General features: G+C 34.2%; 1 protein-coding gene across 1 annotated transcript; it reads left to right on the plus strand.

Moving 5' to 3' along the window:
* The first annotated feature begins 1,458 nt into the window (after window positions 1–1,458).
* Window positions 1,459–12,452, plus strand: LOC134532745 (sorting nexin-12). The gene is made up of 4 exons (XM_063369558.1): window positions 1,459–1,857; window positions 3,976–4,071; window positions 9,535–9,659; window positions 10,311–12,452. The coding sequence occupies exons 1-4, from the start codon at window positions 1,693–1,695 to the stop codon at window positions 10,414–10,416; spliced, it is 492 nt and encodes a 163-aa protein (XP_063225628.1). The 5' UTR covers window positions 1,459–1,692; the 3' UTR covers window positions 10,417–12,452.
* Window positions 12,453–14,064: the final 1,612 nt, after the last annotated feature.

Below are 14,064 nucleotides of genomic sequence, written 5' to 3' on the forward strand. Positions count from 1 at the left end.
GGCATCACCACTTGATGTTCCACCAGCAGGGGCTGGTACTGATGGGGTGGGGACCGGGCTTTGTTGCCACAGAAGGAACAACATTAACACGAACCCCTTTATCACACATACAAAATACACTCCCCTTCCCCCAGTTGTTATCCTTTTGGCAAATGCTATAGCTGGGCAAATAAAATATATGTGATTATTACCATTGACTTATTTAATTCAATAAAAAAAATATTTTGGGAATTTGAAGACTGTTGTAATTGGTCATAAGCCTGGTGGCAAGCATTAAACCTAATTTCCCCACACTCTTCTCCTGAATTAAGTCAAACTCCTTGCCATCACACACTCCTAATTCAAGACATTCATTTCCCCTATTGTTATCAACACAGCGAGTTTTTCCACCTTTCTGTTCTTCTTCTCTCCTTAACAACTGTCCCAGGCTTCTTCCTCCTACTTCTAGTCTTTCTCTTTGCAACTCGTTGCCTCATATCTCCCGCCCTCCCACTCTGCTCAATACTTTGTCACGGCCTCGTCTCTGATGAAGATGTGGAGACGGGGTGGACATCGCTCGGTTGTTCGGTAGTCGTGGTGTTTGCCCGGCACCAGCTCTTGGGTAGAGCAGTCTCACACTCTGAGGCGGGAGTGGACCGTTCGGCCCAGTGCAGCTGACCGAGGATGCGCTTGCGTGGAACGGGCCTTCGGGGATGGGTGGTAGAAGGAGGAGGGTGCCTGCGGTCTCGCAAGGAGTATCGCTAGCGGAAAGGTTAGAAGTAGGAGAGAGGGATGTCCACGGTCTCACGAAGAGTCGCTAGTGGATGGGTATAAAGAGAGGGAGAATGAGAGAGAGAGAAGTAAGCCAATAATTCCACTATTTACTGTGTTGATCTTTATTCTCCCAGATTGGCTAGGAGAGAGGAGATACCATGAAGCTTTAAGGTTTGGTTTTCTTTATACAGTATTTCCATAAAAGAATGTCCCAGTTATAAAGTATAATAGTATCAAGTGTAAGCATTGTAGAGTGTTGATCAAGGTCACAATTAAAGAGTAACTCCAACAGTTTGAAATTAGTGTGTGCTCGGACACCGCTTTGTTGTTTTCTTGCTTGGAAGGTGAAATAATTGCTATTTCCCTAATTAGTAGAGGGTGAACCTGTAAACCCTTTATTTGACAACAGGATTGCGCCCCTCCCCATTGGAAACTCTTTGTACGAAAGTGGTTGAACATCGAAGTTCATGCCATTGGATTGGTTTAACATTCAATTCCCAATTCCATTCATGCCAATCGTTTTATTACCCGTCCGTTATGTTATTATTTTCTGTATTTCGTTTTTCTTACTTTAAACTATTCCCCCATATCGATTTGCGCAATCCCTTTCCACTGTTTACCCTCCTCATAACACACTTATGGGTAAAAAGTAAACTATTTGTATTATGCTGGTTGTCTTTGCTCATCTCAAAATTCAGGCTGATTATCAGCATTCAGATGGTTTTATAAACTGAAAATATATTCTGAATATAGCTTTATAAATCGTTCTTAATAAGTTAATATTTTTTTTCTCTTTATTTCTCTATGTATAAATTAAAACAAATGAAAAACGATAAGCAGCTTAAAAGTGGCATGAAAAACTGTCCACTTGCGTATGCGTTTGGCTGATCGCAGATCTGTTTAAAAAAATCGAGTGGGGAAGTAGGTGTTGCAGTAAACATGGCGGATACTACAGTGGATGCTACAAGAAGGCTGAATGTTAAAAAACAAACTTTGGATGATGCATACGCTGTCCCAGCGAATTTTTTAGAAATAGATGTTATTAATCCAATTACTCATGGTGTTGGCAAGAAGAGATACACGGATTACGAAGTTCGAATGAGGGTACGTTTAGACAGTTGTGAAATGTCATGAAGGGAATTATCTGGAAGTGATTAGCTGGTCACGTGTGCTTATTGATAACGCACTTGTAGTTTTTGTTGATTTGACCTGTTCACGAAGTGAACTAATATTTTTATGTAATCGTACGTGTAGTTTAGTAATGCACAATTTTTTCGTGTTGTTAAACTCGGCCGGTTATGTAGATGTGAACCTGTAATTTGCTTTAGGAGTGGAATTATCGGTAGTATTCTTTTTTTCTAGTGTAGACCATAAATAATAATTTCACACATTTGCATCGTCTTCCAGACATTTGCTTTACTAAAATTTTTTGGTTGAACCTTTAAATATGTGTTGTGACACATCATTTGTTAGCGCCATAAAATGGAGCAATGTATGTAAATATGGGAGTAGTAAAGTTAGGTTTCATCAGTAAAAATACCTTTTAGAAGTTTTTAAGCTATTAGCAAGTAGAAATTTTTTTTATCTACGGATATTTCCGAAGTATTTTCTCGAAACCGGCCATTTAATCAGTGTGGGTAGCACCGTACATGGTAGGCAATTTATTGTAGAGGTGTATGTAATTGTGGAAATAAAATGAAATTTCGGTAAATATTTAGAGTAGCGGTATATGCGAAAAAAAATGCTAAAAATCCGAAAATACTTTTATTCTATGCTCTTTCACTTCCTCTTTTCAAATCAACTGGCGGAGATAAGAAATTCCAAATACTTTAGGAGATATTGAATTTTTTAATTTTGAACATGTAGAGTAGCGGTATTTGCAAAAAAAAATTCTAAAAATCTGAAATTACTTTTATTATATGCTCTTTCACTTCCTCTTTTCATTAAAACCAGCAGACATAAGAAATTCCAAATACTTTAGGATATATCAATTTTTTTAATTTTGCAATACAACACCTGTACAACCATTCGGCCATCGACATTTTTGTTATTTTGCCGTGTGTTCGTGAATGCGTAATAAATAAAATGGTCAATTAGGTCAGGTCAGTTACATTATGAATACTTTCAAACTAAGCGTACATTAAAAATAATATGATTTAATTTCAATGGTTCTTTAGTTTTAAATTATTTATAATGTAACTGACCTGACCTAACAAACCCGGACAAATGATAAACATTAACAACTCACGTAAATTTTTTTTGTTACTTATTTCTTGCGCAACAATCTCCAAATAAAAAATAAGACTTTAAAATTGGAAACATTAAAAACCCACCTAAGTTGGAGGCGGGTACATTTCCTTTGCCATTAGAAGGAAATGATGTAGTCATTCACCTACGTCGCGATACCTCCGATGGAACATTAATAAATAAATAAATAATCACGTATTGGTTCATTTGAATACTGGCCAATTACGGAACTGTCACGTGACAAAATTGTCCAATAAGAAACACTCGTAAACCAGAAACAATGGTGATCGCAGCATGAATACGCAGGTATTGTGATGAAAATTAAAAAATTTGATATCTCCTAAAGTATTTGGAATTTCTTATCTCCGCCGGTTGATTTGAAAAGAGGAAGTGAAAGACCATAGAATAAAAGTATTTTCGGATTTTTAGCATTTTTTTTTCCGCATATACCGCGACTCTACATATTTACCGAAATTTCAAATTAATTGTAATTTTGAATACTTCATAATGCAATTGTCAACTGTAGGGACACCACTCTAAAAAAAGGGTCAGGGGGGGAACGTTCAAAATGGGATTTATTCAGTTTCTTTGTTTAATGATTCTGTCAAATATTTTCAAGAACTTCACATGTAATTAACCATTTTACGTTTGTGCGGTAACTTGGCCACCGCCATGCTCGAGTCCAGGTAACTGTTACACCAAACAGAATTCATATTCCTAAAACATATGTATTTGTAGTGAGTTTTCGCACCTCCCTTTTTCAGAAACCATTAAATATCGTAAGTTATGTCACTTGATTGAACATTCCATTTTTTTTTTTTTGGCCATATGATGGTTGTTTCCATCCCCCTCCAACTGTTTCTCAGTATCTCAATTAGAATGTTTATCCTGACCTTTTGAATTGATACTGATAATTTTCTTTTGTGTTTGTCATGTTTTGACTAATTCTGTGTGTGCTGTTTGTGTTGATTGCAGACGAATCTCCCTGTTTTCAAGGTGAAAGAGTCCAGTGTGCGACGGAGATATAGTGATTTTGAATGGCTGAGGAATGAGCTGGAAAGAGACAGCAAGGTACAGTTTTTCCTGTTGGCAGTAACGTTTATTCATTTACAAAGAGCAGTGATGCTATCCTCATTAGTAGCTAACCAAGCAGGGTGGGTGGGGGCATATGCAGAGAGCTATATTTCCCCCCAATCCTAAAAAATTTATCATTGCCACCAACAAAAGGTGGGACAACTATTATTGTTCCAGTGTGTAGTTTGTCTGGGGTGTTTCCAGACTTTAAAAATCCCACGAAGTCAGGGAATTAAATCATTGGAACTGGAATTTTAAGCAAATTGATTTCAGTTTAACAGGAATTATTATTTTTTTAATATTTTTTGATGAGCAAGGAGTTGTGTTAACTAAAATAACTTAAGTATTTGGTAAATATGTAGTGTACAGATTAGCGCCAAAAAAAATCGTACAAATTTGAAATAACTTTCATTATATGCTCTTTTACGTCCTCTTTTCATAACCGCCTGCGGAGATAAGAAATTCCAATTACTTTTGGAGATATCAAATTTTTAAATTATATTATTGTAAAAAAATTTTTATAAAAATCTGAAATCACTTTTATTATATGCTCTTTCACGTCCTCTTTTCATTACAGCCTGCGGAGATAAGAAATTCCAATTACTTTTGGAGATATCGAATTTTTAAATTTTAATCACTATACCTGCACATTCACACGACTTTCACAATATAATTTGTTTACGAGTATCAATTTTTTTTTTTATTGGATAATGTTGTCACGTGATAGTTCGTGATAGGCCAATATTCAAATGAACCAATAGGCCGCCTCCAACTTAGGATAGTTTTTAACGTTTCAAATTTTTATGCTTAAAAAATTACGTTTGTTCCTACTGTTAATCCTTTGTTCCGGTTTGTTAGGTTATGTCAGCTACATTATAAATACTTTAAAACTAAATAACCATTAAAATTAATTTTATTATTTTTAATGTCCGTTCAGTTTGAAAGTATTTATAATGTAGCTGACCTGACCTATTCTACCTTTGTCCCGTTTTGTTAGTTCAGGTCAGTTACATTATAAATACTTAAAACTATACAACAAGTAAAATAAAGTGATATTATTTTTTAATTTCCGTTTGATTTGAAGTATTTATAATGTAACTAACCTTACCTAATGGAAAATTTCTGTTATTTAGGCATTCATGCGCACACGGCAAAATATAAAATGTGACGGTTGAATGATTACATGGGTCTTGTATTGCAAAATAAGAACTGCGATATCTCCAAAAGTAATTGGAATTTCTTATCTCCGCAGGCGGTTATGAAAAGAGGACGTAAAAGAGAATATAATGAAAGTTATTTCAGATTTGTACAATTTTTTTGGCGCTAATCCGTACACTACATATTTACCAAGTATTTAACTACTGTTAATGTTTTTGTATTTAAAACAGACAATTCAACCGTCAGACATGAGTTGGACTGCTCACTAATTTAAACATTAATCATAAGTTTTTTTCATCTACTGCAAGTTTGGTATTTCAGCTTTATTTATAAGTTGTACAATGCCTTGAAAACTTTTGATGGCATGTTGCCTGCTATGGTAAAAACTCTTATTTAATTCAGCACATTTAGAACCACTGCTGTGCTGGATTAGCGATAGCATTAAGGGAAATACCAAAACAAAATTAACATGCCTTGCACAATATTTTTAATTAGTAGTAAGTTACTTTGTGGCTGTGCACTGTATGTGTTCTGATGTAATAATGTTCAAATGTGGTATGTCACTAGCTTCTTAAACAGGAATCAACCAAACTGAAGTATGCCATGTTAATTTTGTTATTTTATATATACTGAAAGCTTTAACTTTTTTTAACGAAGTTAAAGTTATAGTTGTCTTGTCTGTGTGTGAAGTGAATTTTTCTACATAGATGTAGAAATTAAAACAACTTCAAGTTAAAGCAAGTAATAAATAAATTGTTCATATTTGATTGTTTTATAATTTGGGAACTCTGTTTTCCTTTGCCTTTTTTTTATTTTATCATTAGTGCTTGCATCATTGCCTGCCATGTTGTGTCATGGTTGAAACAATTGCATTTAACAACTTCTCTGTTTATTATATTTGTACAAATGTTGTGAAATGTGTTTCCTGTAACAAGGTGTCCTCATTCTGGAAAGTCAGGGTTTTACTAAACCTGGAAAAGTCATGGAAATCCCTCAATGATAGTATTTTGAGGTGAAAATGTTGTGTTCCCTATCCTATCAACACATTTTTTCCCCAGATGGGATGGTGTTTTAGTGCGTAGTAATACACACTATAAAATGGCGTAGGTATGCAAGGTTCTGTTTGAACTAGTAAAGCTATAGGGATATGAAAGCTCGATTGTCTTTCTTTCAAAAATTGCAAACTATTTCTAAAAATTCATTTGGGAAGAATGTAATGTTGAGTGTAAAGTGGGAAGTCATGGATAAGTCAGTGAGATTTTTCGAAAGATTTGTGTGGACACCATGCATAAACAGCACCATCGCAATACATACGCAGGGTGTCTACAGTACCGTGGAAATGGTGGGGATTTGACGTTAGCGAGAAAAAAATTACGAGACTGTTTAGTTACATTGGTAATGCTGTAGTCTTTACATTGTGTGAGACTTGGCCACTTATCCTCTCCTCCCCATTACATGCCACCAGGCCAACAGTAAACATCATTGTTTGCGAATGTATGTTGCTGGAAACACAGAAGCACGACTGTGCAAAACATAGGCTGCAATGCAACAGAAAAATATCCAGATGCATAATTATCTTTTCCCTTGGGTTGACAAAAAAGGTATCACAAGGGAAAAAACTCACATGCTAGGCACACTGCACAGCGTACACTCTTTGTAACATTCTCTCTCTTGCACTGCTCACGTTGACAAAAACAAAGCGATGTCACGGCACTTAATCTTCTTGACCTTCCTGGAGTAGTAGGTACATAGTTATTGCCCATGTCTAACATTTTATGGAAAATTCATTTCGTTATCCTTATGAAATCTGTAGCAGATGGACTTAGCACTTGTTAAAAGATTATGTTGTACCGCACATTTCACCATGTTTATGCTAGGTTTATATTTGATTGAGAAACCTTGTTGACTTCATGCCAGAGATGACTGAACACTGACTTACCTAGTGTGAAAAATGGCACATTTTGATGTATAGGGTTGGAAATGAGTCAGTATGTTCACAGTGTTTATTATGACCCTATTTCCGGGAACTATAAGGAATCGTAACAGGGTTTTTAGGTATCAGTTTTTTGTGTAACTATCAGAATTAAAGTAAACACAAATTTTTTTTTGAGGTAAGTGCATTGGATTAGTAGTGTGAATGATCATAATAAGTTGTTCTGGTTTTGCCTTTTATATTAATAAAAATAATAATTTTCGGGGTACCAGTGATGCTTGTGGCTCATGAATGATTGACATAACAAATCTTATCTTTTGAAACCTGTACTTAGATGTTGATTTAAAATGAAAGGTATCACTTTGGTTACATCCAATGCAGATTTATCATTCAAAATTTTCATAGCTCCAGATAATCATAAATAAATGTACATATTTTCATGCAAGGACAATTTTATAGTTTTGTTGTTATTATACCATGCTTAATATTTTGCCTTTCGTAAATTTTTCCACACTGAATACATTCTACATTGGCTTAACAAAGAAAAATCATAATAAAAATTTGTGTTCTGTAATGAAATGTAGCGTGACATGCGATGATACACGAAGGTGTGTATCAGCTCTGACATTTTGTTGTTTTGTGCAACCTGTACCTCATATTTCCCTCGGCATTCATTTACGTTTCTACCTCCTCACGAGAGAGAACTTTTTTTTTCCCCAGTCCCCTTGGCAAGTGGCGGACAAAAAAAACCTACCTGGGAATGTGCGGGAATACAGCCTGTGCACAATATAGTATCTGCAGCGTAGTGTAATCGCTGCTTACCGTTATTACATGTAGGATACTCATTGGTGGCAATTATTCTTAGCAACAGTGAGCAATTGTCTGGTTGCATGAAGAGCCCAGAATCTCAGAACTCTGAAATATTATTGAGTAATGTATACACACTTTTTCTATACATTCTCGCCGAGTTAGGATTGTTGTGTAAAAGTGGCAGGCTTTATGACGAAAAATTGGGCTCTATTTCCTTGCTCATATGCTGACCCTCTGAGAAGCAATTCTAATCTTGGCCGCCTGTGACAATTGCTTGGAACTGGTGATGCCACACATCGTAATTGGCGGGGTAGTTTCTCAAAGGTTGAAGTGCTATGCACTTTAAAACATGTTTCTTTAAATTCTCTGAACTAATTTTGATTACTTATTTGTTTTTGGTGACTGGATAAGGCTGAACTTAGCATATGTCACTAGGGGTCTAAGGCCCCTAATAGACAAGCATCTAATACCTGGCAGACGACACTGGTGGGTTCCACGCTGGAAACACCTCACATGGTGCTATGTAAACGAGCGCTTTACCTGCGTGTGGCAGCGTTGTCAATGGGTCGGACGGAGGTGACCGCAACGAGCTGTTACATGCGACTCTTAAATAAGCTATAGTCATAGGCATCACTAGGACTTATTTCACAGGGTGAGGGGGCATTTGAATTCAAATAAATGACCACTGGAGCTTCATAGCATGTGTAAATATACATAAAACATTTACTTTATCTTTAAAATAATTCAAAACAGAATATCGTAACAAATAGAATATCACAAATTAATAAATGAATTTTTACAAATATCGAATGCAAAACTATGAGTAACCATGTTGGCTTCTTCCTATTGAAGTTGTAACTATGACTTTACATTACACTCATTGGATGTGCAAGTTTCATAATAATTGCTATGTTCAGTGCACAATGTATCATGGTGAAAGTATGGTGACCAAAGTTTTAATAAAATGATCTGGGTTGGATGCACAGACCTTCGATTAAGGCTTTTCTCTTCCTCATTTTTCTCAAGGCTCGGACACTGGACAGCATCCATCTCGCGACTAGCTCGTGTAGTCCACACAGCCTTCTGCATGTCGAGTTCACACTGCAGCATCTTGTCTCTGCCCGTGTGTTTTCATGTCTCAGTGGGTCGACCGCCACATGTTAGCCGTTGTTTTATATGCTAGTCTGTTACAGGCCTAACTTCTGTCTTACAAATAACTAGGAAAACTAAAAGAAATTATCAGGGGAAACTAGGATAAAGCCAGGAATTTAAAAACTCTGTTTGGTAGACACCATGCTATGTCTGTTTAGTAAAAGACTTCTTTAGTTTTTGCTGTGAACCAACCTTTAACCTTCAGGATATGTCTGGCTCTAGATGCATTTAGTTACAATATGTTTATATATTTTGGTGCATACATTTGCCTGCTTGAAAAAAAGGTGTGCTTGTAAGCAGGAATACATGACTACAAAAAGTAGTTACAAAATTTTTTTTGTCATATATGTATGTATATGTGTGTGTGTATATATATAGTCTGATCATCTTAATGTTGTATGTTTAAGATTGTTGTCCCATCTCTACCTGGAAAAGCCTGGAAGCGACAAATGCCTTTTCGAGGAGATGATGGGATCTTTGAAGAGGATTTTATTGAAGACAGGCGTAAAGGTTTAGAAGTGTTTGTAAATAAGTAAGTTTTTGAAATTTCCAATTGTTGATGATATTTGTGGGTTATTTGTACTAGGCCAATCATCAAAATCGAGGCTTACTACATGTAAATACATACACTACTCTTATTTTTGTACATCCTTTTTATTTAACAGATTTTAATTACATAGTTAATTGACAACTTTTCAATATTCCCCATTTGTGATATTTAAAAAAAAATTTATTTCATTGTTTTCAAAATTTATTAGAAATTTGACATTTTGTTAGTCAACTCGAAGCTTGAGTTCTAAAATTTAACACTTGCTGACAATATAGTTTGGTTAAGATTTGAATTTAAGAAAATTCCATACTCCTACATGTTTTCAGTTTCTTTTGTGCAATTTATATCATGAATAATAACTTGTTTAATACTTGCTTCTGTTAAGTATTTTTTCTGTGTTCTGGGAGATGGGGTATATTATATTTGTATCAGTCAGTTAGTACTTTAGACACACTTTAACCATGGTTCAGCTATGTACAGAACTGTTTTTTTTTTTTTAATATTTTTTTTTTTGTGAAAAAGAGTTTGTTCCAGATGATTTTAATAAGTCTCGGACTTACTTGAGTACTGACAGGAATGTGAAACTAAAATTGGTAAAAATGAGTGTGTTTACTTGACTGGTTGGCCTTGCAGGATTGCTGGTCACCCATTGGCGCAGAATGAGAGATGTTTACACATGTTCCTGCAGGAGCCAGTCATTGACAAGAACTACGTTCCAGGGAAGATAAGGAATGCGTAATGCACGCTTGGACAATGTTCTCTCGGTGAGGAACTGTGGTTTCGATATGGTCCGTGTTCACGCCATTTGATATTACCATTGTTCTCGCCCTTGTATTGGAACCTGTATTTTGAAAATGTTTGTGTACATATAAATTTTGTGTTAATTTTAGTCATTTTAAGTTAATTTTTCCATTCCTGGAATTTAATTGTAAGTTATATCATCACACAATATTTTATGGTTGGTGATAATGTATGTATCATGAGCGATTGTGAGTAATAGTGGATTCATTTCATTTCAATCGTAAACCCAATTTTTATTGGGTTTTAACTATTCGTAACTGTCACTAAATTGTGTGTAAATGTAATATTTTTTGTGGCACTACACATTTCTCAAATGTAATATTTTTTTTGTATATTTGTTTTGTCTTCAGTATGTTGATCAGGCAGGCATTATTATTGTGTTATGTGTAGAATTGGTCTTGATAGTTTGTATTATAGTAACTTTACTGTACATTAGTATGGAGAAAAAACATTTTGCAGATAAGTCTATACATGCAGTCTTTTTTACTATCAGAGGGTCTCCATACATTATACAGTCTTTTCAATACAGAGTTCACACTATCTCTGTGAACTAGTTTTGCAAGCAGCACCGTGAAATGAGACTAGATAGAAATAAGTAGTTTTTGTTATGAAAAGTGCAAGATTGTTCAATTGGCAGTTTATAAATGTTTTTTAACCAGGTTTAATTTTCCCTTATACAGTAGTACAACAGAAAAAAATCTCATACATTTATGCTGCAGGTGATATTAGTGTAAATTGTAAGAATAAATAATAGCTATAAATAATTTTAAAATAAATCTCTATATCATACCAGTTAAAATATTACATTCTAGTTGTATCAGCAGTTTTTGTGTGGAAATGGTTTTTCATTTTGATGGTCAGTAATTTAAGTGTGTTCCAAGATGCTGCAGCGGCCTTGAAAAGGGTCATTCTGCACAAGTGCAAGAGATAAGAGTGCAATAGCAGTTGTTATAAATTATTTAAAGATGGCTGAAGTAGCAGAAGGTTCAAGTTTTGCAAACTGTGTTGAACTTCTACCATTTAAGTGGTTTGTTGGTAGTACATGTGATGTGTGTTATCTGTCAAAGTGAATCATTTGTTTTGATGTACATTGTATTTATTTTCATAATGATATTTTTATAGGTAGATTGTCTGACAAAAAAAATGAGGATGTAAATTAATTTTCTATGTCGGCAGCCACTTATGCTATTTATGTGAAATGTAATTAAAATCTATAGAGGGGTTAATAGGACCCATTAAGGATGAATTTGGTTTAAATACATCACTAATGTTTAAATTTGCTTTGAAAAGTTTTCAAGTAATATGAGAATTCAAATAAACTATTTTCAGCAACATTCTGACATTTTATGTTGCAATTTTAAAATAATATTAGCCTAAAGGAATAATACATCCTACCATCTCTTAATTTTGATAAAACAATTTTTTATTTTGCTTTAATTTCTGGTTTCTTGTTAATATGATGTTGCAAGTCATAAGTTTAATCTCTCTCCAGATTGTAGCAATTTTTTGTGTATGTAAATCTCTGAACAAAATGCAGTGTTTATACTGTGTTGTTATATACCCACACAAGTGAATATGCTATAATGTAATCTAACCGGTAGCTAAGTATAATTTTACTTAAGTATATATTATTTATACATTTACTGAATAGTATATGCTTTTTGTAAAAACTTCTAAGTTCTTATTAATAGCATAACTAACTTTTCAAGGTAACAGATCAGTTTAGAACTTAGACATGAAATGAAATATTCATAGAAGTTGAGTTTTAAGACTGCGATACCAATAAACTGTGTGACAGAACTTTAGTAGTTATCTGATTCAATGTCCAAAAGGTTAAATTTTCAGGCGAACCTTATTCTTAAGAAATGTATTTATTTAAGAAAAATTCTTTATTGTAAGATTTGTTCATTAAACTATGCAGTGTTTTGTACTGGCAATAAAATGTTAAGATGTAAATATACAACTGGGACTTTACCTATGAACTTCATTTTCATTTTTAAAATTGCAAACCACAGAAGAGCTATATGGTCAGTTATTGTGTAACTTTTCCACTCATAAGCAGCATTGCAAATAATCAGTGATTTAGGAGTATCCTCTGATAAATTTCAAGTCCTACTCTGTAGCAAGTTGTTATAAACTGCGAAGTATCTAGTAATGTAAAATTAATATCTGGTTTGACATGCTGCTCAGATCAGAATTTATTTTCCATAAAAAATTATTTATGAAAGTTTGAAGAGCTTAAAGTTGCTACTTGTTATGAATTATGTTGAAGGCATAGTGGACAAAAAAAAATCATTTTGTCTTCTGCCTGTAAAGTCCTAGATTCTTAATAGCAAGAATGCAAACCTAAATAATTTTTATTTGACGTGACGTCTAATAAATCGATGAACGCCGGCTGCACGCACGAAAAAGTGTCCCGCTACGGATGTGTCCTGTTTGCTCATTGTACGCATGCGTGGCATCTCTCTTCATGCTCGTTTTACGCATGCGTGGCATCTCTCTTCATGCTCGTTTTACGCATGCGTGGCATCTCTTCCACTCGATTGGAACAATCATCGATTTGACTTTTCAATCATATTTTCGTCGTTTGAATTATTAATATTATGTAATTTAACGATCGTCCACCGATTTTCAGCACAATCGGTACGGTTATTTAAAAGTAATGTTGAATATTCAAATACGTTTTGAACCAACAGTGGTGTTTTACAGTTACACAAAATAATTCAAATTACACCTGGGATCTTTTGCACAATGTTTTAAAAAATGTTGTAACAAATTATAAATCAGTTTGGTGTATTTGGGATGCGTAACTGTTATAAAAACGAAATAATATTATTCCCCTACCTATATCTAAAAGCTAAAATTAATTTTTTTTTACTATGGCCTCGTGGGCGTGCGGTCAACTTAGCTAACTTCCATTCCAAAGGTTGCCGGTTCGAATCCCATCAGCCGCAATTTTTTTTTTACTTGTAAAAATAAATACGGCGCACGCAACATTTCAAAAGTAATCAATATATTTGAATTAATGAATGAAAATAAAAGTATATTTATTAATTAAATTGTACATTTCATTTCACTCCTTTGTATCCATACAAAATAGTGATAATTCAATAAAAATGATTCAATTTTATTCATAAAAGTATGCAGAGGTAGATTTTATCATACAAAAGATAGAAAAATTAAAACAAAATTCTTCCTCAAAGAATATATTTTTAATGCCTAAATGGTTTGGTTGCAAAAACCTATTACGGCTCAGTCTCAGGCTGAATGATATTTCCTTTTCTTCTGGATCAATCATTTCATCAATGTTTTGTTATGTCACGTTAAACTATCATCTGTAAACCGACTTTACGGACAACCAATTTTTTTTTATATAGCTCCATTACACTACTGTAATTTCTCATTAAATTTTCCCCCAAAATTTTTTTAGATTGGGTGTGGAAAGGGAGGTTTTTGCTTTGGACATCTTTCAATAATTGAGTGGCATCAATAGTTTATTGTTCAAAAATTTTTCTAATTTTTATTGCTGTAAAAATATGATATACATACTATAAATTATGGTACTGACACTGGGGGCTGCCAGCAT

The sequence above is a fragment of the Bacillus rossius genome, chromosome 6 (assembly GCF_032445375.1).
Source record: "Bacillus rossius redtenbacheri isolate Brsri chromosome 6, Brsri_v3, whole genome shotgun sequence".
Taxonomy (NCBI): domain Eukaryota; kingdom Metazoa; phylum Arthropoda; class Insecta; order Phasmatodea; family Bacillidae; genus Bacillus; species Bacillus rossius.